Raw genomic sequence first — 27500 nt, 5'->3', positions numbered from 1 at the left:
GGATTGGGCGGAATGGTTTCTGAAGTGGTATCGGAAGAGCTGGTGGGATTTCTTTGGGCACCCTTCATCGCCGACTTATATGACATCATCAAAAGAAAGAAGAAAATAGAAAAAGAGCACGAGGCTCTGCTACCATGAAGGTTTTTTTGAGAAGAAGAATAATCATTCTTATTAAATTTCAAGAGAGTCGATTACAAGATAAATAGTAGAGGAAGGCCACTAAATCCGGAAGGCCACAAAATCAGCAAATCAAATCAAATCAAATCAGCAAATCTCTAGGCTAGAAAACAGGGAACAAAAACTACTAAAATTTGAAATAGTAATTTCAGATTTTATTCCTAATTTATTGCAAATAATATAATTTCCTAATTTATTCCCTAGAAATCCGACACTTTGTATAAGACTACGGCCCCGTTTGGTTTGCTAAATAAACTCCTCGAATGGAATGATTATTCCTATGGAATAGTCATTCTTTTGTTTGGTAGGGGTCTATTTCTAAGAATAATTATTCCTGTGAAAATAATTAATCCCTTACATAGAGGAATAGCTATTCCTGAGGGAATGTAAAAGGTTTTCCAAAAAAACCATTTTTTTTTAAAAAAAAAATTCTTTCAAACTTAAAAATAAAATAAATAAATAAAAAATCTTGAACATGTGGATGGCTGGCCACCCACATAAAACCCTGTACCCGATGGAAGCGGGGGTGGCCAAGGCCACTCCCGATAAGAATTGGGGTGGCCTAGCCACCACCCCCAGAGGGTCTCGTGAGTCCACCAAGAGGCCCTCCGGGGGTGGCGTGGCCACCCAAGTTCAACATTTTTTTTTGAAAAAAAAAAAGTTTGAGTTTTGAAAAAATCATGTGGGCTTTTTAGTAATTTTAGTTCAATTCCAATTATGAAAGATGTGTTGCTACCAAACTAAAGAATATGAATAATTATTCCATTCCAACATCCTCCATTCCTAGTAATGATTATTCATTTTCCTAACGGAATACTTTATTCTGCAAACCAAATGCGGCCTACATCTATATGGAATGGTATTTTTTAAAAAATGGAATGCCGTTTGGCTGATTGGAAAAGGCTTTATTTGTTGAATGGTGGTAGGTTCACTTTGATTAAAAGCACTCTTTCTAATTTACCTCTTATTATTTGTTCATTTTTTTCATTTCTGTAGGTGCGGTTAAACAGGTTGAAAAACTTTAGAGGGACTTTTTGTGGGGTGGTATTAGTGATGAGGTTAAGTTCCATTTAGTCAATTGGTCGAAGATATGTTCTTTGATGCTATGGGTAAGAAATCTTATTCAGCTTAACTGAGCTCTCCTGGGGAAATTATTATGGCATTATGCTATAAAGAGATAGGCTTTGTGGGTATTGGTGGTGGTGGTGCTCCAAGGACGTGGTGAGGCCTTTCAGAGTGGGAGCATGGAAATATATGAGGGGGTGGGGAGTTTTTTCGCATTTTGTTAGATATGAGGTGGGAGATGGGTCCAAAATCAGGTTTTGGCATGATTTGTGTTGTGGGGAGTAGCCCCTTAAGTTAGCTTTTCCATAATGATTTAATATTGCACGTTTTAAGAAGGTGTGGGTAGCGGATCATCTACAATAGTGGAATATATCTTTTACCAAAAAAGTGCATGATTAGGAGGTGGACATGGTCACTTTTTTCTTCGATCTTTTGTATTCTATCTTGTTGAGACAAAGAGGTGAAGATAAAATTGTTGGATCCCCTCCTAAAAGTGGAAGTTTGAAGTAAGGTCCTTTTATCATGCATTGTCCATTCCTGTTGGTTTCCATTTCCTTGAAAGAATATTTGAAGAATTTAGGTCCATTCGAGAGTAGCGTTCTTTGGTGGGCAGTGACACTAGGAAAGATCTTGACTTCGGATAATTTCAGGAAGATGAATGTCATAGAGGTGGATTGGTGTTGTAATTGCAAGAGTGGGGAGTTTATAGACCATCTTCTTCTTCATTGTGAAGTGGCAAGAGAATTATGGGGTTCGATTTTCTGTCTTTTTGGTGTGCAATGGGTCGTGCCTAGAAGGGTAATAGATTTGTTAGCAAGTTGGAGGGTCAGAAGGGAAACTGCAACATCGTAGAAGTTTGGAGAAGGACAACTTTATGCTTAATGTGGTTCATTAGGAGCGAGCGGAATGCAAGGAGCTTTGAAGATCATTAGATTTCAATGGTAGAGCTTAAGAACGTTATGTTCAAATCCTTTTATACATGGACAACAGTGTACAATAGTCTCAATTTTTCTGGTTTTTTTGAATTTTTTTACTTTTGTTTTTGTTGTTATCCCTATTAGGGTCTCTCTTGTATACTTCCTATGTATTAGGTTACGCCCTTATGTGCTTTCTAATGAGATTGAATTACTTATAACAACAAAGAAAACAAAAAAATGTATGTCCTTACTTTCTCTTGGTTTTTTCTTCTCTTTTAATATAGTAATTACCTTTTATGATTGTTGGATCGAATTGTAGCCTTAAACAAAAAAAATCATTGGTTGCTGTAAGTGTTTTTAGCGTAGAATTTATTACTCTTATCTCTGTGATTTTTACATGTGTGGGAATATTTGGTTCTTCTTTCAGTATCACACTTTTTGCATTATCATATGTTGGTGCGCACATTCTAGCCATAGTTCTAAGTTGCATGTTCGTTGCAATGCATTTATTTATGTAATGATATGGTTATTAAAGGATATACATTCCAATAATACTATATGTTTTACTGACTTATGAAAGTTTTGACATTATTGCTTTTTAATAGGGATTCTGACAAGACGATATTTGAGCGTCTACAAAAAGAATTTGAGGCTGCTCGTGCTTCTCAAACTGAAGGTAACTTTGAATGTTTTACATTTGGATTTGGTTAATGCTTTTGCCCTTAGTTGCCTTGGGTAAAAAGATAGGTATATCTTGTCACACCCCAGTCCCATAAAGGAACCAAGGTAGTGATCTTGTGAACTAGAGCAAATTTAAAAGCAAACACTAATAATAAATTGGGAAAACTTCACTTATCACCCCTAATCTTTCATCACTTTTGCAATCATACCCCTAAATTATAAAAAAGTGTCAATTTAGAATCTTTCAATTTTTTTTTAATTTCAACCCTTTTTCTTTTTTAAGTAATATAGTCTTATTAAAAGCAGAAGGCGCCCTTAAGTATACCGGAATTATACAAAAGGAATTATCTAACTAGAGAGGGAAAAGTGAACAAGAAAATCATTGTAATTAATCGACAAAGGGGACACAAACGCTACAGTCCAAAGATACAACGTATGAAAGAAAGAGGATAAAATGTCCTCCAAGGGCCTCTCCAAGTCCTCTAAACTCCTATTGTTCATTTCCCTTCATAAACACCAAAAAAGGCAAGTAGGCATAATTTTCCAAACCGCAACACTCCTCAGCCTTCTAGAGGACCACCAACAGGCAAACAAGTCGAAAACCTGTCTAGGCATAACCCAAGACATCCCAAAACAACTAAAGAGGGCACTCCACAAAGCAGAAGCTACCTCACAATGAAAAAGATAGTCCACCATCTCCCCATTCCTCTTGCACATGCCACTTTTTGAGATTATCCAAGGTTAGGATCTTGCCTTGAGCTGCTGACCATGCAAAAAAAACAGCCCTTGAAGGAGCCTGCATCCGCCACACACTCTTCTAGGGAAAGTGACTACCTTTAGAACAAGCCAAGGAGTAAAAGGACTTGACCTTGAAAAAACCTCTTTTGGAGGAGACCCACCATAGTTTGTCTTCACACCCTTGTCTCACTATGACCGAATGCAACACCTGGAGAAAGGAAACAAAGACCTCCACCTCCTAGTCATGCACCTCTCTAGAAAAAACTCACTTTCCATTGATTGTATCCACCCAAAAACTTCAGATTAGCCGCAAATGAGGCATCCTTCACACGATCAATGCTTTATGTTAATTTTAGTTGGATCATTATGTTATTTCTTTAATGGGCTGTCAGCCCAAGTGTGACTAGGGTTTGGTTCCCTAGCCTATTTAAGCATATTTTTGTACTGTTGTCAGGAACCTTGGATGAATAAGCAATAATTTGATGTCTGTTTCTTCTCATCTTTGTCTTCTTGCTTCTCTTTCTTTTCTGCTTGCTCCTCTTTCTTCTCCCTCTTTCCTGTTTCTTCTTCCCCCCTTCTACTTTCTTCTTGGTTTTTACTGTTGTACTGCATCAGTTTCTATCTGGTGCTAGGTGATAATTACAATTGTGTTGGTTACTGGTTTGATGGTCTACCTGTTTTGAGGATTTTAATTGTAACGTTTTCCATGGGGCTTGGATTTCACTGATAGAAGTTTCAGTGGATATAGATTAAATAACTTAAGTTGATTGCATTAACAGATGTGGTATTTGGCTTGACTTCAGTAATATAACTTTATAAAATCGTTAATGTTCTTCTCCATAATTTTTGTCCATAAATGTTTTGTATCAGCATCCTATTTTTTAAGGAGTTTCTGTAATATCTGCTTTAACTAAGAAGGTGTTTTTTTTTTTTTTTTTTTCTTTTGTAGAGATTTGTTTAGATGGTGAAGAATGGAATGATGGGCTATTAGCAACAATAAGAGAGCGGGTATGGCAGTGTTGAATATTTTTTAATTGATTCACTACTATTCTCTATTATGAGTTGATTTTAGAATTAGTTGATTGAGACTGTTGATCTCTGATGGTCTACATTATGTAGTTCCATATTTCCTGCAGGACATGATAAAGTGCCTAATATAACTGATCTGGTTTTATTATCAGGTTCACATGGAGGCGGACAGAAAGGCACTGCCAGGGGATGCAAACATAGCATCAGGTCCTCATTTTCAGGAAAAAATTACTTATAAAGTTGGAAGTAAGGTAATATTCCTTGTTAATGAAATATTCTATTCACTGGAATTGGCAAGGATGGCCTACAAAATGAGAAGATTCTTTTAGTACTTCTAGCTGATGGTGAATGTGATGTGTGTGCCCATGGTGGTTGCTTTCACACAAGGTAGTTTAAGTTGTTTGTCTTGAAAATTTGTTTTAAAGTTCGGAACTGTCACCATTCAAATTTTGAAACAAACATGAAGATGACAGGAAAAAGTGGCTGTTTTTAAGCAGGTCATGGGTGAGATTTAAAACTTGGGGGTGTGTTTCGAGAGAGGAAGGGTGACTTTTTGGATTAAGCTGAAGAGAATTGGATACAACCCATGAAAATTCATGAAAAGAGGTGGAGTAGCTAAACATGGGTTTTGTTTGATTCAAGAATTTATAATATTCAATTCTTTTCTTCCACATTACCCCTTAATGTTGAAAAAATATAAAAAATGTGAATTAAGTGGATTTAAGAATAAAATGTATCACATAGCTTCAAAAGTTGGGAGCACAAACAGGAAGGTTTCCTTGATGTAAAATCAAAGATGTGGAAAATGAAGTACTTGAGCAAAATGGTTGCTAGTTGCAGCTTGCTCAAAGTCTTTTTATAGAAATGGTTTAGATCTGAATTGGGTTTGTAGGTGATACTAATACAGGCTACAAAGAGAGACGATAAATATTCCTTCTGGTACAATATTATTCATGTAGTAAATATGAATTTAAAATATTATTTATTGTTGTCCTATTGAGTAATTTCTTGAATATCACAGTTTTATTGTCATGTGAGCAGGTGATTTGTTGTTTGGAAGGGGCAAGAATTGGCATACAATATGAGACTTCTTTTGCAGGTACTTTGAATTGATCTAGTTATAATCTTGTACCAATATAATGGTCTAACTATGCTAAAACACGTCATCTGTTACAACAGATATTATTTCAAGTACACCTATGAGGTTGCTGACTGTTTATTCTAGATGTGCTGATAGCAGGATCAACTCTATCCCTTGGTGTTGTCTCTCAGTAATGAATTGCTGATGTTTTTCTTCTCTGTATAATTTGTTTTCTTTTATTTGGTTGGTGCAAGTTGCTAATAACTCAATTGAGGTTACAAATTTCACAGAACAACTATTTATATTTGACAAAATGACTGTCTTAATATATTCAGTTGGAACAATAGGGCAGTGACTGAATTGAATATCTGTTTTGGCAGATGAGAATTACCACAGGAAAATTTTTCGACAATATCATCTTGTGTGTTGATTTACAAGCAATGTTTTTCTGAAGAAATGGTTGGAGTTGTTTTCACCTCCTTTGTTCATTGTGAAGTAATAGTGTCACAGTGTTATAATGGCTTTCTCAACGAAATGATATCCGATGCAATAGACCTAAGAATAAAAATCATTAGAGTAAAATATGAATTTCCACCATTATAGTCAAAAATTTTGCTTCTGAAAAGTAAATTCCTTCCCCTTATTATAGAAAATTTTAGTCATAAGATGAAAGCATAGAATTTCTGATCCATGTGAAGAATGTTATGGTTGATTCATTTGGGGCTACCTCTTTATGTGAATTTGATCCTTGTGAAGATCACCATCTGCTCAAGTACTTGGAAAATTAACTCATTTGTTTCTGTAATTTTGCAGGAGAACCTTGTGAGCTATATCACTGTGTGCTTGAAAGCAAATCATTTCTTGAAAAGATGACCGTCCTTGAACACACTATTCCCTTTTTCTTACCAGTACGAGAAGCAGAAAATGATCTTCTTTCTTCCAATGCCATGGTAGGTTTAGTTGTCTGCATTGGCTTTGCTCAACTTGATACTTCCACAATGCTCTAATTTGTTGCAAATATTGTTCTCATGATTTGCTTTCAGAAATTTATAGATTATGTTGGAGAACTTTTGCAGGCTTATGTGGATAGGCGAGAACAGGTAAAATCTTGGTTCATATAAACCTTATAAGAGAATTTTGTTATATCCATATCTTGTGTCAGCATACTACTGGGTTCTGCATGAGTGTTCTGCTAGAGTTGCATTGTGTGCATTGAATTATTATGAAACAAAGAGGATCAAATGGAGCACATAAAGAACAAAGCATTAAATGTATTGAGTTTTGTCTGAGGTTTACAACTTGGTCTTCCTATTTCGAGCATGATGTTTATTTGAGTTCCTTAAAAAAAAAACACACATAATTAAACACTATAAATTATGGAGTGTCAGAATGACATGGGCCACATGGCAGTGCTAATGATAATGGTATGGTTCAGGGATACCATTTGATACATTGGGGGGATTAGGGGTCAAGTTCTAATCATAGAACAAAAGATCAAAGCGTTGAATTTAAGAAATACTCAAAATAATGATGAGCAGTTGAAAGTATGTTGATAAGCATCATAAACATACCTGTAATATGGAGGACATATCTGTTTTCTGATATGTTGATCATTGATGGAAATATTGACATTAGAATCTTGGTGTTGACAAATATTTCATGCATTCGGTAACTTACAATATATATATATATTCTACAGATCTCATTATCATCATATATCTTCTTCATATAAATTCTTCTGCCAATAACAAGTTTTAATTCACTATCTCATGTTTATATGCAGGTTCGGCTTATCAAGGAGTTGTATGGAAATCAAATTAAAGAATTGTATCATAGCCTTCCATACCACATGGTTGAGTTTGTACTAGATGATTCTGAGTGGTTGGTACATTTTCTTGTATTTGCTCCCACTTGTGAAATCACTTAAAAGTGTTCTCATGCTCTGCTTTTTTCTTTTTCTTCTCTCTTTTGAATTATTGTTATTGTACCCAGTTTGTAGTTCTTTTGCTTTCAAAAATCTTATAAGATGAATCCTAGATGGTCTTGGTGGCTATTCCACTTCACATGCATGTTAGAATTAGTATTATTATACTTTAAAAAAAAATAAAGAATAAGTATTATTAAGTTAATCATTAGATAGGAAAAGTCTTTAGGCAAATGGGAGAAATATGAAGTTTGACTAATAGTTATTTTAAAAAATCCTATGATAAGGTTGCTGCATTTTGGATTATTCTGTTGCGCTCTTGCTCTTCCAATATTTGTGCAACCTGATACAAGTGTTCAATTGAACTTTGTAATATTGTTAGTCTCTTGAACTAATGGATGTCTAATAAATTCACCCTTACTAACACCAATTTCAGAGCAGAAGTCATTTTCCTTCTTTTTAGTTGATATGGAAATGGTTGTGTCCCAGAGGGTTAGGAGATTGGTTTGGTGTCTGCAATTCAGTAGCATGAATACAAAGGACTAGGTTTGAATGAAAGTACAGTGCTTTCCTCTAAAAACTGAAATGTGAGTATATGCCTGTGGTGCTAAGAACAGATATTTATTTATATATTTGTTTACAAATTGAGCTCTACTGCAGTTTCCTAAACAGTAGCTCTTTTTTTTTTTTTTTTTTTTTTTCTGGCAAACGTGAAAATATTAATGGTTGATCTAATTATACTACAGCAAACTTTGTATATTCCTGCAATAGGCAAAGGTTGTTCACCGTGCCTTTCACCTTTATTTGTTCATTATCACATAATATGATAGTAATTCTCGTTGTAATTGCAAAACTAAATGCAGACTAACAAATTCTTCTGAAATGGGTCCTTATGTGATTTAGATTCAGTTGTTTCTGGGAACAGATAGGCATTTTCATTATATCAGATGTTTCCTCAGAACATTGTTTTTATCTTTTTTATTTTTATTTTTTGAATATGCTGAAATTATGGTTTCATTGTTGCAGCAAGGTAACAGTAAGTCTTAGATATGCAGATCTTGTCTCTGTACTTCCAACTCGAATCAGTGTGTTTGCTTGGCCATCCAAGAAAAGTAGTACTAATGCAGCGACTATGACCAGGAAGGAAAATGGTGTGCTGGGAAGTCACCAAAAGCCTGCCCGCTTGTCATATGCAGAGGATGCCTTACGAACGATGAGCTTACCTGAAGGTGTTACCTTTCCCAAATCATGAACACTTCTATCCATATTGGTTTAAATTCTACCATTAGATATGAGGTCTCCCTCCTCCCACCTCATTCCTGGCTATGTTTAATCTCCAGCACAATTTTGCAGGTGTGGAGGGGGGGATTCAATTGATCTCTTGCTTCTCTGAAACTGATCTCATTTTCTGTCACCAAGAAAACTTTTCTGGTCTAAATCATCTTATTAGCACAGCTTGAATATGCATGACATTTTTAATTTTCTTTTGAGTATTTCAATAAGCGCGCTTGCTTGTTTAAAAGAATGATCTTGCAGCCGAAAATTTCTTCTTTTTTTTTCAATAAAAAAAAAAAACATTTTCTAGGCAATTTTTGTATTGGATTCCTGCTATGCTCTCTATGTAAATGCTTTACTGTATATCCTATGGCTGCTTACAGTTTCTTTTTTGTTTTTCATGGTTTTGTTTTCTGTATTCCCTATCCCAGCATATGCAGAGATTGTGTTGAATCTGCCTCGAGCACTTCAGCAAATACTTCAGCAGAGGAGCCCCACTTAGTGGTGATCCATGTACAAAGATATAGCAGAAATTGTACGGGTTAGCTAATCTATAACACTTGAAATGAGAACTCTGTTTGTCTTATTTCTCAGCATCATGAAACCTGAAATCTGTGTTATTTACCAACCCAATATTGGAATTTGGTTTGGTTTCATCGATTTGTACATAAGAAAATTTCTTTCTTTTTTATTTTTTTTAAATTTTTTTATTTTTGTGTCTTGTTCAGATCAAATTTCATTTGGACTGAATTGATAATATCAATTCATTTTAGTGTGCCCCTGGGATGATGGTCCCATTCTTGGTGATACATGGTCTTTAGGTAATAATGAAATGAAAAAAGCCATGTTCCCAGGCACGTGCACCATTACCTTTTTAGTAATAAAGACCCCATTAGATTCAGTGATAAGAGGTTGTAAATACCTAATCTACTGCCACTGTTTTGTTTGTGAAAAGACGTGTGTTCCCAACAACTCGAATTATTGCAAATTGGCCTATTCTTCACCCGTGTCCATTTGACATTTTCTTCGTGATTACTTGTCTTCTTTTTTTCTTTTTTCTTTTTTCTTTTATAGATATATATATATATATATCCCACTTCTACTATTCCACTAGCATATAAATTATACATAATTTAAACCATGTAGGGGATAAACTCATAAAAGCTTTTGTCGGTCCTTGATGAGGGGCTTTTCAGTTGCAAGGAGATGGGCCTATACGCATGCTATCGTACTTTGATTCCTTATGGTTGTTTAATGTGGAATAATGTTGAAAATTACATTTTTACCCTTCTAGCATTTCATAATGTTGGTATGTCAGTTTCAATTAGCTTTTGGATTCGTCTTTTTTTCTTTTCTTTTTTTTTTTTTAATAAAAAAAGAGTAATGTTATATATCACATTACTATTTCTTCTTTAGGCTGACATGACATTGTCAATCTTCCTTTAGATCAGCCATTGTTATAAGAAAAAAGAAAAATTCCAATAATGAATTGGCAATGTCATGTTAGTAAGATAGTAATGTGGTATATTACTCAATTTAAAGGGGAAACTTCAGTTTAGCCTTATAAACTTCTACACGATTTGACAAACCTCCCTCAAACTTTCAAATCTCTCACTTTGGATTTCTGAACTTTCAATTGCTGTCAAAGTGGACTTCTCCGTCAGATTTTAGACGTTACATGACATTTATACTCCTAACTTTTGTATAAAATTTCAACTTAAACTTTTTTTTTATTTAAAAAATGAAAATTATGGATATTTTGGACCTTTTTGGTATTTTTAACGGCTAAAATTAATGGAGTGGTCCACATTAAGAGCAATTGAAAGTTCAGGGGTCAAAATTGAGAGATTTGAAAGTTTATGAGGGTTTGTCAAATCGCGTGGAAGTTCAAGGGGTTAAAGTGAAGTTTTCACCATTTTTTTTTTTTTTAAAAAAAAAAAAGTAATGCTACATGTTGCACTTCCATTTCACATTTATCCTACTGGGTTGATATGGCATTATCCATTAGCCTTTGCTGGGCATTACTTCATCAACCTAGTAGGTGGGATGAGTGTGTAGTATTTAACATTACTAAAAATAATAATAATTCAAAAGCTGATTGGCGTTGTCATGCCAAGAAAATTGAATAGGGATAAGATAAAAAGTATAATTTTTAACATTACTTGGCTTGACTCCAACGTGAGAATTAAAATAAAAACTTTAAACTTCTATGATGTTGCTCTGTTGTGGTTATACATCTATTGTTAACCCAACAAGACAATGTGAACAAGGTAAGAAGATGAAGCACGTCAAGAATGGTAATCAAGTGGAAATGGAAATAAGTGAGGTATGAGAATCATGTTAGATTTTTAAGGATAATTCCATCGTATACTTCAAAACTACAGTGTGGTCCTTGGTAATTAACCCAACCGTGACTGCACAGTAAAATGACCAAAACCCTAAAAGTGTAAAAGAAAAAGTCAAGATATGTTTTTCTCAAGTGTCACTTCCATGTTAACGTTTCCTTGCTCTTTTCTCTCTCATTATCCAAACTTAGGATACCATATATCTTACACATGTCTTTTGTTTTTTCTTATGAAAACAAGACATTTACAAATAACCCCCAACACATAAAAACATACAAACGTTTTTCTACCTTTACCTCACTTCAAAGCACTTTTTTTCAAACAAACCCCAAAAAAATTCTTCAAAGTACTTTTTTTTTTTTCAAACAAACCCCAAAAAATTCTTCAAAGCACTTTTTTTTTTTCAAACAAACCCCCCAAGAAACATTCCCCAAAACATACTACCAAACAAAGCTTTGTATTAATTCTATCAATGACTTGAAAATCTGGCATTCTAGATACTTTGGATACCATCAATCTTGAACGTAGTAAACAATAAAATTAACTTCTTCCTAATTATATTTACTGCAATTGAAGTCAAAAAAAAAAAAAAAAATGGAGAAAATGGGTCCCATGCAAAGAATTAACAATCAAATTAATATTCGTATGTTGAATGCCATGAAAGTTAAACCGCTTTTTTTGGTCTTCTCAAACTCCTTAATTAAAGGGGCGTGGTTCATGTAATATTGAATAGTTAGGTTTTAGGTGACTCAACAGTTGATAAATTGCAGTTCAAGTGTTTACACTTTACAGCAATTTATTTTCATATATAAACTTTTATGCATTGATTGCAATCAAGCCAAAATCAATGTAATCCAATTTTTTTAATAATTTTTAAAATGTTACTTTTTCTTCTTTTTTTTGGGGGGGGGGGGGTCCATTTGGAATTTTGAATCAATGAGCTATATAGCGGGAGGTAGTCTTCTCTTTTTCTTTTGAGAGTATTATTATATATCACATTTTTTATTTTATAATATTGACGTGAGAATTATAATCAACCATTGAATTATTATTATTATTATTATTAACAATAATTGATCCAAATGATGGTTGAAACTGCTACATCATTATTGTGTGATAGTTGTAAAATAAAAATATGGTTTCTACCATTATTCTTTTTGTTAAACCTTAGCCTCTTGACATAGCAAGACTCGAATTTAAGTCTTTTGTTCAATAATAAGAGACTTTATTAGTCGCACAGTTGTAATGAACTAAACGTGTGGTCTTATTAGTAAAGCCTTCTTAACTGGTGCTTCCGGCATGAAGTTTCTCTACAACGACTCTAATTCAGTTGATTTCAATTCAATCTTCTCGTTGTGGCAACCAAGACCCTTAGCTGCCACCAGAAATGTGCCTACTAGCAACCAATCTTTTGATTTGCTACATGTTAGAACATTTTTCGATCTAATAGTTTTCGGTATGGTGTGAACAACACGTTCTTCGAGGCATTCTTCGCGTTCCCACGATCGCTGTAGAATGGCAAGAGCATCAAAAGTTCTGCCGGCATCTATGTCGGAGAAACTCTAATGCCTAAGTCAGTTCCTAAGAGAAAAGTATACTCAATGCATAATAATTCTTCCAGTCCTTTTATACCTAGTGTTAAGAAGGAGAGTCCAACTTGAATTAGGTTCTTATATAGAGAGATAAAAATAAAAAATAAAAAAAAAAAGGAGGATAGAGAGAGGCACCAAATGGCAAATAAAGAGAGGAAATCGCAAGTTGTTTTGGAAAGATCACCTTCCTGTGGATGCTTTATGAAGAGGAAACAATGAACCAATGAACCCATGTGCTTACAATAAATACAAGAGAGAATGATAATATAAATTAACCCAAGCGATGTGCCCACAAATGAAGTCGGCCATAAAAATAAAAAATTAAAATTTTTGCCCACATCACCACACCTATTTACAAATGTAGCAGTTGAAAAGTTAATTCCTTTACTCTTGTCACCACATTGCATAAGACTTTATTTCATTTTCTAAGATGACTCTTCCACTTATTATTATAATACATTATCTGTACCAAAATGTAATAGTAATTAGCACCTAAAGAGCTTTGCAACATGTCCCCCTCTCCTGCATTGATTGCAACAACAAAAAAAAATTATATGTTATACTTACTATTCGACACAATAAATTTTAATTGATCGTTGTTTCGAGTTCCAACCGCATGTTGTGGATTTTAGTACACAACTAATTAAATGTTGTTGTGACCTCATAGCTTAGTTATGATTTATCAGAACTTTTTGCTTTTTGATGTAAGGGCTTTATGCTCTTGATCTTTTTTCAATGAATGAATATGAAATATTCCCCTAAAAAAAAATAATAATTAAATATTGTTGATTTTAGTACACAACTAATTAAATCTTACTTACAATTGTTTATCTTACCATAATAGAGTAATACAATATGCTCATCTCTTATCTCACTCCCATACCATTATGATGTATTGCAGTGTCCATCAACCCTTAAAACTTGAATATGAAAATTTGATTACTAATCTTACTTCTTAAAAGGCTAATAAAAGGAAGATTTTAAGACATTTAAAAATTTAAACTTTTGGATTAAATACTTTATTAGTACCTAGGTTTGCACATTTTTATTTTTTTCACCTATGGTTCAAATCCTACCATAAATGATACTTGAATTATAGAAAAATACCAACTTAATATCTCCATTAGGTTCTGTCACACATGTCATCACATAGAACTGCCACATAATTGTCCTAAAAAAATAAGCCTATATATATATATTGAAAATTTATAGAGGTGGCTGGTTCAGCCACTCTGAATAGTTAAAATGGAGGTGGCTGAGTTAAAATGGAGATGGTTTCGGCCACCTCTAATTACCAAACAAGGGGTGGCCACCCATGCTGACTAGGGGTGCAAAGGCGGTTACGGTTAGCGGTTAGTGGCAATAACCGCTAACCGTAACCGCCCTAGCGGTTAGTAAATTTCACTAACCGCAACCGCTAACCGCCTAACGGTTAGCGGTTAGCGGTTAACCGCCGGTTAGCGGTTAGCGAAATAGATAACCGCCCGCTAACCGCTTTTTTAAAATTGAGCTTTTTTTTTTGGCTTTTTGGGCTTTCTTTAGGGTTTTTTTTTCTTGTATTTTTAATATCTTCTTGTGCCCAATTGCTATAAAAAGAGCCCATATTGAAAAATCAAAAATATTTGACCCAAATTTTACATTTACTTGTACTTTAAAAAAATTTCCTTAAATATTAAATCATAATCGGTTAACTTTTTTAAAAAATAAAAAATAAAAATTCAACGCAACATACAAAAAAAAAAGTTCAGAATTCAGACAACTGTCATAACATATAAAAAAAGTTCAACACAAAGCATATAAAATAAGTTCAAATGAAACATTAAATGATACAAATAAAACATTAAAACTTTATCAATCCTCTCATTTGATCCTCTAGCAAATCCTGTGGACATCAAAAGAAGAAAAGTTATAATATTAAACATAATAATATTAAGGCACAAGCATGTACACATATCAAAACGTGCTTAATATAATTGTATTGTAATTAAAATACTATGACAATTCAAAAAATAATAACCTTCGTTACTAACAAACCTCTAGGCAAAATATGAAGCAGCACTTGAACTTGAAGGTTGAGTCATATCTATGAATAAATAATATATTGTTTAATTCAATTGAATCAATTGTGATTATCATTGTACATGAATCATATGATTAACTTGTAGACTTATGACTTATGAGTTATGTCATATTATATATGTATTATTTATTATTATATAATCATATGATTTAATGATCAAGTCATCATGTAATATAATCATATCAATTACAGTGATAATATATAAATTACTAAAATTATAATGATAATACATTAATACTTAAATTGTGTTTATAAGTAACACATTGGTCATTGTTTAATCCAATATCAATTACTTAATTTGATATTATACGAATCATATCATCATTGTACATTAATAATATGATTCACTTGAAGTCTTGAATAAAGTATTTGAATTGTTATTGAATCATATGATTAAGTATTGATATTATACATTTATATTATTCATATACATATGTAAACTTATATAGACTTATAACATATATAGACTTATAAGTTTATAACATACATTGGAAATAAGTCTCTAGATATTTAATTGTTGTATTAGTATGAATTAGTATACTTATGAGTTATGTCATATTATATATGTATAATTTGTTATTATATAATCAAATGATTTAATGATCAATCTCATGTGATATAATCATATAAATTATAGTGATAATATATTAATACTCAAATTGTGATTTAATTATTTTTTTTTAAAATTGTGATTTAATGATCAAGTGATTATGTTATATGTATAAATATTTTTATAATTATAAAAATATATTATATAAAAAGGCGGTTAGCGGTTAGCGGTTACGGTTAGTAAACCCAATAACCGCTAAGCGGTTATAGCGGTTAGGCGGTTAGCGGTTAATGCGGTTAAGCGGTTAGAACGGTTAACGGTTAGCGGTTAGAGCGGTTAGCGGTTAGCGGGCGGTTTTTAACCGCCCGCCTTTGCACCCCTAATGCTGACCGCATGGGTGGCTTTGGCTACCTTTTTGGAGAATAATATATTAACTAAAAAATTGATTAGTAATTTTATATCTTAAAAAAGCTAAAATGAAGATTTTAAAATATTTTAAAATTAAAAAGACCTCAAAACTTTTTGGCCTTACCTTCAACTTTGATCAAGCCGTCTGTCATATTAGTCAGAACCTGTTTTCCCAGGCCCCATCAAAGCTTTTACTGTTTAAGTTTGGGTTGCACATGCTCGTGTAATTAACTTGTGCACGACATGTGACTCGAGACATTTACCAAAAAAAAAAAAAAAAAAAAGCCCATATAATTCTGTCGTAGTGGGTAAAGTTACAGTAGGTTTATGTCTTCTGTCTGTCAAAAGCCAATTAAACTGGTGATGAGATTTCTTCTGCTTTTCACCAATCAAGCTTCTTTGTTTTTTTGTTTTTTTTTGTGGGTTGGCTTTATCTGTTCTTGTCCTTCTGACTCCAAATTCCACACCTGTGATTCTTTTGAAACATGAAAGCAACCGCGCTGTGAAAATGTGATCTCATTCCCCCCGTTTTTTGCTTATAAATAACACATTATTGCAATTACCAAACCCAATCACACCTTACAACCGACACTACAACAATCAGCACAGACATCATCATGTGCACCACAAAATGCCTGCTTTTTCTTTCCTCCCTTCTCCTCCTCCACTTCACTTCAACTTATGCTCTTCATCATAACTATTACCGCCACTCCTGCCCGAATGTTGAGTCCATCGTCCGCTCCGCCGTCAATAAGAAATTCCACCATACATTCGTGACGGCTCCGGCCACTCTCCGGCTCTTTTTCCACGACTGTTTCGTCCAGGTTTCGTTTTCTGGAAAATGTTTTCCTCCTTATTTTTTTGTTGGCTTTTTTTTTTTTTTTTTTTTTCCATTCTTTTTAAGGCGGGTGGGGTGGGGTTTTGTTTTGTTAATGCGACAGGGCTGTGATGCTTCGGTCATGCTGGCTTCAGGAAACCGGGGATCGGAGAAGGATAGTTCGGATAATCTTTCACTCGCCGGCGATGGGTTTGACACGGTGATCAAAGCCAAAGCTGCCGTTGATAGTGTCCCCAGTTGCCGGAATAAGGTTTCGTGTGCTGATATCTTGGCCTTGGCCACCAGGGATGTGGTTGTTTTGGTAAATATTTGAAGCATCTCTCCTCACTCATTAATAAGGAAACATTATTTTTCAAGCAATTTCTTTCTATCCACTCTATAAAAATTGTTGTGTGGATAACAAAAATACGATTTTTTTTATAAAAAATAAAAAATAAAAAATAAATTATTGAATTAAGAGAACTGCTCGGCTTTATTCTCCTAATTATTTTTAAACCATTGAATATGTAGGACCCACATATAAACCTACAATCCAATGATGAATTTGTAAATATTTGAAAAAAAAAAAAAAAAATGAGTAGAAAAATAAGGCACAGCATTTCTCTTTAATTAAGGCAAGTAAGTTTATAAATTTGGCTAGGTATAAAGGTAATTTCACCCATTTGTCGTCAAGTCCTAACGGGAGGGGTGGCATTACAAACTTTTAAAAATTTGATGTACTAAAAGTTCAAAAGAATTAAGTAAAACAAGTTTCCTAGGTATTCAAAGGACACATTACAATTTTATATACTGGTTCAAACAATTTACTCCGACTCAATTTCGAGAAAAATTTTATTAAAAAAAGGTTACTTTTTTTTTTTTTTTTTTTTATGAACAACTTTTTTGTTTGTTTATTTGGCAGTGATGGGTACAAGACTATTATTGATAACTTTAACCGACCATTATTGGTTTGAGGAAATTGACTAGTAAAGAGATTGTTTGAATAATTGAGTTGGTGAATGCAGGCAGGGGGACCATACTATGATGTGGAATTAGGAAGACTTGATGGGAGGTTCTCTTCCAAGGCTGGTGTCTTCCACCATCTCCCTTCTCCTGATTTTAATCTGGACCAGCTCTCTTCCTTGTTTGCCAAACATGGCCTATCTCTCACTGATTTAGTCGCACTATCAGGTACTCTATATTCCTTTACTCTCTGTGTGGACTAGGATACTTGTCAAATACTATATCCACCTACCCCTCAAAAAAATAAAAATTTATTACATGTCTCTTTTAAATCGACCGACAGTTCACATGACACTTATTACATTAAATTTTTTTGTCTTTTCACTTTTTTGAGACAAAAATGCCCATCAAATATAGAGAACGGACATTTTTCGGTTCAAATGAACCGATGAGGATTTGATTCCTAAAAACCATAACATGTACAGTTTTAAATAAAATTGCGGAAAGTATTTGCAAGTGGGTTTTTAAAAGTAGCATAAAAAATCTTCTTTTTCAAATCTCATAAAATGGGGTGTTTTTAAAAAGAGAACAATTTTAAAGGCTAAATTGTGGTTTTACTAAATGTTAACTACATTTTTAAAAATCGAATTTTCATATTGCTATATTTTTAAATAACGCGTTTTGAAATCACAAAACCAAATGGACCCTAATGCTACAAATCTATATAAAATTTTTTTTTTTCTTTCATGTAGTTTCCTAAAGAAAAATGAGTGATTGCAGGAGCACATTCTCTGGGGTTCGCACACTGCGGCCGATTCTCCAACCGGATCTACAACTTCAAAAGCAAGAACAAGATAGACCCGACACTTAACCCGGTATACGCAAAGGAGCTCCAACAAATGTGCCCGAAAAGGGTTGACCCGAGAATCGCCATTAACATGGACCCAGTAACACCTCGAGCATTTGACAACGTGTACTACAAGAATCTTCAGCAGGGGAAGGGTCTTTTCACCTCTGATCAATGTTTGTTTACCGACAAGAGATCGAGAAATATTGTCAACTTTTTTGCTTCCAGCAACTCAGGCTTCAGAAGGGCTTTTGTTGCTGCCATTACTAAGCTTGGGCGGGTCGGGGTTAAGACTGGAGGACAAGGTGAAATTAGGCGCGATTGTACCATGGTGAACTAGTATTTACCCCCAAAATAAATTATTTTAACTCAATGTGTACGTTTATTTGAATTTTAATTATAGCAGTTATATATTATCACTCCCGTCCCATATTGGGAAGATCAGTTGTTCATTGTTTAGTTACTACGTGAACCTGTGCTTTATAAATAATTATAAAAAAGTTTTAAATGGACTAGTCCTTTTGAGATATTCGTGCTTTTCCTTTCCTAAGTCGTTACAAGTTTAGGGTTTACTTTACCATTAAGGAATCATATCATGATGTAGATTAGATTTCATAGATTTAATAATAGATGTTATCATATTATTTAAAATTTTTAAACAGCATGACACTTTGTATACCGTTAGATGCATCAAAACAAAATCTAAACCTAGAATTGTTACTTGAAAGCTTCCCAAAAGGCACAAGATTAGGGCATTTTTCAAAAGCAGAAGGGGGAATTTACAAAAAGACCCTCCAAATTTGATCTTGAAACATATAATAAGATAAGGGGTTGTTGGTATCCACCAAAAACAAAGGGATTGGTCAAGAATTTTTCTTTGTAATGTTGATTCAAAAGCTCTCTATAAGAGATGAATTGTTTCTAGCAAATAAAAGAGATTCCTATTGATGTAAGAAGAAAGAAATCAGTCTGCATGATTTCTTTGATCATTTCATGAATTACAACACTTGAAGCACGCATGAGAGAGAGACAGAGAGAAGTTAAGGTCTCTCTTTTCTTTCTTTGTTTTTTTTTTTTTTTTGAAGGCACTGATCTTGATCTATAATTTCATGGGAAGCCATCAGAACTACAGATTCATGTTCTGAAGTATGGTAATAATGCAATCCCCCAACAATCGACTGGAAGAAGATAAATTCTCAAGAAAAAAGGAAACACTAAAAAGGAAAGAAGGGACTCTGCAAATCATATTATTTGGCTTTAAAACAGAACAGTGTCCTTTCCTCTGCACTTGCGTAGATAACAAGCAATAGTAACTATTTGAATTTTACCAAAAGGATTTATCATTCTAAACTAGAGATGGGGATTGTAGTCTTTCTTCGTCATCATAGTTAGCTTTCTCTGGGAGAAGATGACACTTTTGAGTTCATATGGAAGACTCTCAAACAGTGTAATGCTGCTGAATTGTATCAATGTCGAGTCCTTTCAGCTTCACCACTGACTCAACGTGCCCCTTCAGTGTATTTAGCTCCCTTAGCCTGCAACCACAAATTCACACCATCTTTTATAAGAAACGGTTTTCGTTTGATTTACACAAGAATGCTTTTTCATGATAGCATATAGTATAATAACTAAAATTAATAGCAGCTTACCTTGCAACCTCGGCCCGTCGCTTGGCTTGCTCTGCAATCTCTGAAAGCTCCCTGTAACTAGTCTTCTCATGGAAAATGTTGGAGGATTCAGGAGGTTGAAGACCGTGTAGGGTCCTCTGTGCAGCTGCCCATTGTGCTTCTCTCTCTTCTTTCCCATAGTCTTTCTTAGTAGTAAAGGCAGTCTGTTGTTGTGGAGAAGCAGAAAAACAGTCAAATAAAAAACAAGAGACAGATCATTCTAGTAGTTAGCAACAATGCCAATCATATAATAAGAACATAATTGGACAAAACCATACCTTGTTCTCCAAAAGGTTATCCCAGGCCTTCCCACTCAGAATGTAGCGGATTGCAAATTTCAAGAGATCAAGTGGGACATATGTTACAAGACTGTAAAGCCAGATTACACCAGCCCAACCCCAGCCACATCCTTTTATCCGTGCAAAACCCCAATTTGCATAGACTGCTATGAAAGTTGCTACCTGTGTACCGTGTTGAAGAGAGAATTAACCATTTTGACTTACAAATCAATATAACAACTCTTCACATCTAACACATAAGAACACGAAAAGAATACCGAACGGTAACCTGCTAAAACCAATGGACTCACTCAACTATGTTCATCCATCCAAATATGATAATGTAACACGCAAACTGTGACATAGACATGGAAGGTGAATCCATTTACCGTGCTTTGTCACTTCTTCTAAATGACCAATTACATTGCCATGATATATAGATGAGCAACTCCATTTTTATTTTTTTTTGGTTGATTTGGCACCGGGTATCCAGAGCTTCTCTCTAACTAAATCCGGGAGTGCACAGGAGCACCTCCATTTTATAGTAGTGCCTTATGAACACCAGAACAGATATGATATTATGACACCCTATTCATAAGACTGCAATGCTCTGACTTCATTAAAATGTTAAATTAACTCATTCATGAAAAATAAATGCTGAATTAACTCCATTTTAGATAGCCTAGGGAAGTCTCAATTTCAGGAAAAGGATGAAATCTTATAGAAGGTACATCTATGTAAACTATATGACACAACTATCATAGATATTCCAAAAACGATGAAAGTATTCCTCGCCACAACACACAGCCAGACACTCATTTCATCAGTTTTTAATGTTTGAGAAGGCAAGTTCCGCCTAGAACTAGAAAAGAGAGAATAAATGCCTCTCCTCAGATAAGAACTTACCAGCTGAGCAAGTACAAAAGCAGTCAGCAATAGAAATCCAGGTCGTTCAACAAAGGACCAGCTGCGAGACCTTGTGACGAAAATAAGTGCTTGGCTTATAATACTAACTTGCAGGTATAAAGCTGCCATCATTTCAGTATCTCTAAACCTCAGTGGCCTCACACCAAACTTGTCCTGCATTACAAAAAGTGGTAAATAGATAGTATCGGAAGAAATAGAACCAAAATAACTGGTAGAGCCTGGATTTTAATTTAATGGGGCAAGATCGGAAAAAAAAATAATAATATAACACTAATAGATCAAGTATTAATATAGTACAAAAAAAAACTAAATTAATTATCAAGTAAACATTTGAAGCATAGTAGAATGAAAACAAGATAAATTGATTAGTTTCCATTGAGTTCCTTAACCATCCTTATTTGCTTATAGAGTATTCAGATAACGATTTCATCATTTTAGACGGATTGATAAGTAGCATTATGATCAAATAATCAACAAGTGGATAAATTTAGTTCAAATATAATAATGTACAATGCTAATTGCAGCACTTTATAAATGATAATTAACAATTGATGACAATAAGTTTATTATCTCAGGCACCCAAAAAAAAAAAAAAAGTTAACCAACTGAATACAAGAATTTTAAGTGAGTACGTGGACTTCAAGAAAGCTATAAAAAATGATAAGCTGCTCCATAGAAAATAAATTGTTCAATAAATAAAGGCAAATGTAAACAAAGAAATTAATATTAAAGGTTCTACAAACTTCTTAAAATATTATTAATCCTTTTCAGAAAACTCGCTCTTTTTCTTTTAAGCCTCTTTATTAAACTGTTACATTCATTTTTAACCTTCATCTGTTGATGCTCTAAAAAATGCTAGAGGAAATAGAATTGACCACCAAAAAAAAAAGAATATAAATAATGACAAAGAAAAAAAAAAAGACGAATGTACATTAGATAAAGAGAATTCTAGGGACACTTTGACATTGTTGAATTGTGGTAATGTTGAAATATGATAAATTCCCCAACGCTTTGCCATTTACCATGTTAGTAAAAAGGGGTAAAATAAGCAACAAAAAGGGAAGTGGGGCAATGTTGGGTTGTGGGTCACTGCCCAAACTAGTAAAGTCAATTTATTTAAACGAGACAGGATATATAATTACCGAGAAAAAGTTAGTTTCTTTCATAGCCCAGAAGAAGATCACTGTCATTAGTGCCATGTAACCTCCAAGCACAACTCCAGTAGCAAAAATTTCTCTCAGTTTCCAGCTGTCTGGCTGTGGAGATGGCTTCACCCGGTCCTTTGATATCGTCATAATTGTGCCTAGAGGGATGGCAGTGGACAAAATCAGACTCATGGTATGATGGTAGTGCTAATTTAGTCATGCTAAACTGCATGAGAGACAGATTCAAAATGACTTAAAATATGTCTCACCGTCATTTAGGATGGCGATAATTAGAACCATGAATGGTGCAAAGTCAAACTTCCATATCAAAGCAATAAACATGAAGCCGAACTGCCAGATTGAGAATGGTTATCAAACATATTAGAATTTCAATGGAATTACTAAATTACATCATAACATCTCTACCTTAAACTAATAGGACACTTACCACTATACGAATAGTGATTGAAACTGCATAGATCTGCAAAAAGAAGGGTAAACAAGACAGGAGAGTACTTAGACTCCTCTTGAATATAACTGAACCTCAACATCTGCAATCAAAGAAGATGAAATGTAACTAACCGTATAATTCTTCATCCTTTGGAAAATAGCCCTGCTGGTTAGCACGGCACTTATAATGACACTCAAACCGGGTTCAGTGAGGACAATGTCTGAAGCACCTCTAGCAGCATCAGTAGCATCAGCAACAGCAATTCCAATATCTGCCTTCTTTAAAGCAGGGGCGTCATTGACACCATCCCCTGTCATTCCACAAATGTGCTTCTTCTCTTGCAGCTTCTTCACAATCTCATATTTGTGTTCTACCGGATTCAAAGGAGAGTTAGAATAAGGAAGCACGGTTATGACCGTGAAACTTAAGGATTACACTGTTGGAATTAATACGGCATTCAATACTCAAGCAAGAACATGGGTAAAAATTGGGAAAATTGGGAATTCGACATAGAAAAACGGTGCATGTATGAGAAGAAGGGAAAGACGAATCTTTATTGCAGCATTCACCAATGGACACGTATGAGAAGAATTATAGCTAGCTCACATGAGAAGAAGAAAAAGAAGAAGAAGCAGAAGAGGAACACAACAGGTGGGATAAAATAAGAAATATATATCCAGATATATACCTGGAAAAACTCCAGCAAATCCATCAGCCTTCTCAATCAACTCGTCTACCGGGAGGGCTGCAATGGAAGCATCCTTGTCTTGGCCAAGCAATGAAGAAGAGGGGTACATGTTTGTGCCCATTCCAAGCCTCCGACCAGTTTCCTTGGCAATGGCAAGCTGGTCCCCTGGCAATTGAGGGAAAAGAGTAAAAACCTTAAGCGATGAAAGAACAGTAAAAATAAATACAAGCATTAGGGGACTGGTGCTTGAATGAGATCTACCAGTAATCATCTTGACATTCACACCAAGGTTAAGGGCCCTTCTGATGGTTTCTGCACTGTCATGCCTGGGAGGATCAAACAAAGGCAACAAACCAACAAACTGCCACGGTGCCCCTGCACTCTCTTTTGTCTTCTCAGGTACTTCCTGAAGAAAAAAAAAATCATAAAGGAAACAATGAGATTAGGAATTGAACTAACTCGACATTAGATATACATAATGTTATGGTTGCAAACCTGTCTTCCAACAGCTAAAGATCGAAGTCCACGTTCTGCAAATTTATCAATCACTGAATGAGCCCTTTTCTTAACATCCTCCTTGCAGTTGCAAAGGGTTAATATCTGTTTAAAGAGATTAGAAACATGTGAATGATTATTTCGTAAATATTTGTATCATATGACAACATAGGATAAACCAGGTTACCTGCTCAGGAGCACCTTTACTAGCACGATGCCAATTTCCATTCTCATCAATGTAGGTCAGAGCAGTCCTCTTATCTACGGGGTTGAATGGAAGGAAATGAATCTCTCTTATACCAGCTCTTGCCTGCCCAATTAATAATACCATAAACATACAGCATGATTAATGTAAATCAATACAAAACACCAGGGAAGGGGGCTGGGGGCGGGAATGACTCCAAAACCTTACCTCCTTAGGATCTGCAAGCATCCCTACAATAGCAGCATCAATAGCATCTTGATTTTCAGTCCTAGAAGCCCTTGCTGCAAGAAGGATAACATACTCTTTCTCCACGCCCTTAGCAAACACTTCAACCAAGTTTCTGTCAACGGTCAACTTATTCAGAGTTAGAGTCCCTGTTTTGTCACTGCAGAGAACATCCATGCCTGCCATTTCTTCAATGGCAGTCATTCTCTTTGTGATGGCACCTTGCTGAGAAAGCCTGTGGGAACCAATAGCCATTGTGACAGACAAAACAGTTGGCATGGCAATAGGAATTCCTCCGATCAAGAGAACCAGTAGATTGTCAATTCCGTCCCTATACTTGCGATGTTGTATTGGGTACATGACTATAAGCTCAATGACGATTCCAACAGCAATCGAACAAATACAGAAATTACCGATTGCAGTGAGAACTTTCTGGAAGTGACCAACTTGATTGGTGCTGTCCACCAAATGGGCAGCTTTACCAAAAAAGGTGTGGACACCAGTGGCAATCACGACTGCTTCTATTTCACCCTGTTTACATGTTGAGCCAGAAAATACTTCATCTGAGGGGTTCTTGGTGACAGGAAGGGATTCTCCAGTGAGAGCAGATTGATCAATCTTTAACGGATCACCCTCAAGGAGACGAGCATCAGCAGGAACAATATCTCCCAATTTAATGCTGATAATGTCTCCAGGAACCAAAATTGCAGCATCTTGTTCAGTCCATCGACCATCTCTCAGAACCTGCATTTTGTCACCCCACAAGAAACTAATCAACCAAAAAGAAAAAAGAAAATAGAAGAGAATAGTAGCAAAACGAACTTAAGCATACAAAGTTTGTAATGTTTTTTTCACCTTAGTCTTGGGAGCAAGACCAGCCATAAGGGCTGCAGCTGCATTACCAGCATTATTTTCTTCAATGAAACTGATTGTGGAGTTTATCAGCAATAGGACAACGATACCAACAAAGTCCTGCCAATCCGGAGGCTTTCCACTGCCATTTGCCAAGGCTATAGCCATGATAGCAGCAGCTTCCATGACCCAAGACAATGGGTTCCACATAAAACCCAAAAACTTGAGAAGTTTGCTTTCCTGTTAGCAAAACATGATATCATTGCATGCCAACAGAAAAGAAAATAATATGGCAAAATAAAGAGGAGGAAACAATTGTCATCTACAAGAGGTCATGCAGTCGACCTTTTTCTCTTCTAGTTTGTTTGGTCCAAAAACTTGAAGCCTGTTGGCTCCTTCCTCGGCTGTTAGACCCTCCCTCGTACATTTCAGCTGCTCAAACACTTCCTCAACTGGAATTCGTTCCTGTTAACCCAAAAAAAAAAAAAGTCAACGTTTAATATTCTTCAAGACCCAAAATTATTTAGTCATCAGAATGAAATTTATAAAATGCAACTTGCCATATAAGCATCTGATGATAACAAATTTCATCTGATTCTATAGATAGATCACACAGAAATTTACCAACTGTTCATCCTAAGGTTTAGAGTTCACCAATGGTTCTCGAGTTACCCACCTTCAAAAATGTCCAAAATTCGTGATGACTAAAATTCCATACTCTTTGCTAAGATCATGGTGTTGCTCATGACCTTTTTGAAGATGGAAACGTTCTTTATTCCATATTCTTTTCTTGCCGGCCACCATGGCAACTATTTTCTCTCTTTTTTTCCCTTCTTTTGGACAATCCAGACAGATTTAGTGAGAGAAATCCTCCCACTCCCATTAACTAATAATATGGGCATAATAAGAGTGTTTTTAGCCATGCATACCAAAAGTGAACTAAATCGCATAAATGATATTTAAAAATATATAATTTTAAAGGATAAATTATTATTTTACTAACTACATTTTTAAAAATCTCATTTTAAAATTATTATTTTTAACAACTAAGTCACACAAACAAAACTTACTTTATTACACGAACCCAGGTAAGAAATCCAAACACCAGTTTCCAACTGGATATTTACTACAAATTATACATAATATAATTAAATTAAACAGATAATACGAACAATTTTCAGAGGCCTAATATAAGATACGTGGTCAACTTAGCAAAGTGCCCATGTGAACAAATCACATGTCAACAACCGATGGAATCGCAAGTCAACAAAATCGTCTCATCCCCTGACTCAACCCGTTTGAATTATGAAACCCATTTTAGCTTCGTAATACAAAAGACAAATCTTTTTCTTTTAATCGGTACCTCGGAATACTAAAACAATTAAATAAATCCCGAAAAAGAAGTTCACTCCTGAATCCTGATTAAAATAAATAAATCGTAAATATTAAAGGGAAAAAAAACAGTAAGGTTAAAAAGTACTACGGAAGTACTATCATATCCCCGAAACAAAACAGCAACAGAAGAGACAGATGACCAGGCGCGTACGATATAACAAAACGGCAACAACAGATACACTATTACCAGCTTTTAAATAAGGTTACCGATTTACAAGTACAGAAGAGGATTCGTTTTGCTTAGAATTACTTAATTGCCACAGAACAAATAATTGATAGATTTAACCAAAAAAAAAAAACTCCGCGTGTCGTACACGCGCTTGAGGTTGCGGGTGGTGAGAAAATGGAAAATTCTCAATTGGGGTGATCTCCTAGTCAGCCACGTTCTACGAGGTAAGCGTTAGCCTGCGTTGTCAAGCCGCGGATTCCATGTGATTGGTCGTAGATTTTCCTTTTTTCCTTATCCCAAAAGAAAGGGTTAGGCCTCCGAGACCACCCGAAGCGGAAATCTCCGAGATACATGAACAAATAATTAATTCATTTTCCACTTATTTCGGAATTAAAAAAACAAAAAAAACAAAAAACTCAAAATAATATATATATTAAGAAAATTCAGAACAAAAATATATATCATTCTTGATCAGAAACAACATATTCACAAAAACAAAAACAAAAAATGAAAG

General features: G+C 34.7%; 4 protein-coding genes across 6 annotated transcripts in view; 2 read left to right on the top strand and 2 right to left on the bottom strand.

Moving 5' to 3' along the window:
- Positions 1–68, bottom strand: part of LOC148583631 (uncharacterized) — a 2927-nt gene extending 2859 nt beyond the window's left edge. Inside the window, exon 1 of the mRNA XM_088510415.1 lies at positions 1–68. This exon is cut by the window's left edge and continues 295 nt beyond it. Within this exon, the coding sequence (XP_088366541.1) occupies positions 1–68 (68 nt within the window).
- LOC132190585 (centromere protein O) overlaps positions 1–9543 on the top strand; it is a 20268-nt gene extending 10725 nt beyond the window's left edge. For all 3 annotated transcript variants that reach the window (XM_088519397.1, XM_088519395.1, XM_088519396.1), the window contains 9 exons: positions 2765–2835; positions 4528–4586; positions 4760–4858; positions 5649–5706; positions 6502–6638; positions 6732–6788; positions 7472–7569; positions 8639–8841; positions 9319–9543. In XM_088519397.1, coding sequence (XP_088375523.1) covers positions 2765–2835; positions 4528–4586; positions 4760–4858; positions 5649–5706; positions 6502–6638; positions 6732–6788; positions 7472–7569; positions 8639–8841; positions 9319–9389 — 853 coding nt within the window. In that variant the 3' untranslated portion in view covers positions 9390–9543. The remainder of the gene's footprint in view (positions 1–2764; positions 2836–4527; positions 4587–4759; positions 4859–5648; positions 5707–6501; positions 6639–6731; positions 6789–7471; positions 7570–8638; positions 8842–9318) is intronic.
- A 6847-nt stretch (positions 9544–16390) lies between these two features.
- On the top strand, positions 16391–19018 carry LOC132189363 (peroxidase 16). Its single transcript, XM_059604077.2, has 4 exons — positions 16391–16686; positions 16804–17001; positions 17705–17870; positions 18423–19018. Exons 1-4 carry the CDS (start codon positions 16480–16482, stop codon positions 18827–18829), a joined length of 978 nt encoding a protein of 325 aa, XP_059460060.2. The 5' UTR covers positions 16391–16479; the 3' UTR covers positions 18830–19018.
- A 692-nt stretch (positions 19019–19710) lies between these two features.
- LOC132190372 (plasma membrane ATPase 4) lies at positions 19711–25887 on the bottom strand (the record flags this gene model as incomplete). The annotated part of the gene is given in 15 exon segments (XM_088510369.1): positions 19711–20024; positions 20139–20320; positions 20435–20617; positions 21341–21514; positions 22504–22664; positions 22776–22857; positions 22955–22987; positions 23089–23327; positions 23646–23810; positions 23907–24051; positions 24141–24245; positions 24328–24450; positions 24553–25314; positions 25426–25662; positions 25768–25887. Coding segments are annotated over 15 exon segments (2808 nt in total), but the record flags the coding sequence as incomplete, so codon positions are not given.
- Between the last annotated feature and the right edge of the window lie 1613 nt (positions 25888–27500).

This window comes from Corylus avellana, chromosome 9 (assembly GCF_965113065.1).
Source record: "Corylus avellana chromosome 9, dhCorAvel1.hap1.2, whole genome shotgun sequence".
NCBI classification, from domain to species: Eukaryota; Viridiplantae; Streptophyta; class Magnoliopsida; order Fagales; family Betulaceae; genus Corylus; species Corylus avellana.
The sequence above is the reverse complement of the archived record's forward strand: the minus strand, read 5'-3'. Positions and strand labels throughout refer to the sequence as shown.

What these genes read in the sequence shown, in the direction of transcription:
- LOC132189363 (XM_059604077.2), top strand. Translation starts at nt 16,480, where the DNA reads ATGTGCACCACAAAATGCCTGCTTTTTCTTTCCTCCCTTCTCCTCCTC. An exon ending in CCAGGGATGTGGTTGTTTTG is followed by an intron (nt 17,002 to 17,704) that starts GTAAATATTTGA and finishes TGGTGAATGCAG; the next exon opens with GCAGGGGGACCATACTATGA. An exon ending in TGATTTAGTCGCACTATCAG is followed by an intron (nt 17,871 to 18,422) that starts GTACTCTATATT and finishes GAGTGATTGCAG; the next exon opens with GAGCACATTCTCTGGGGTTC.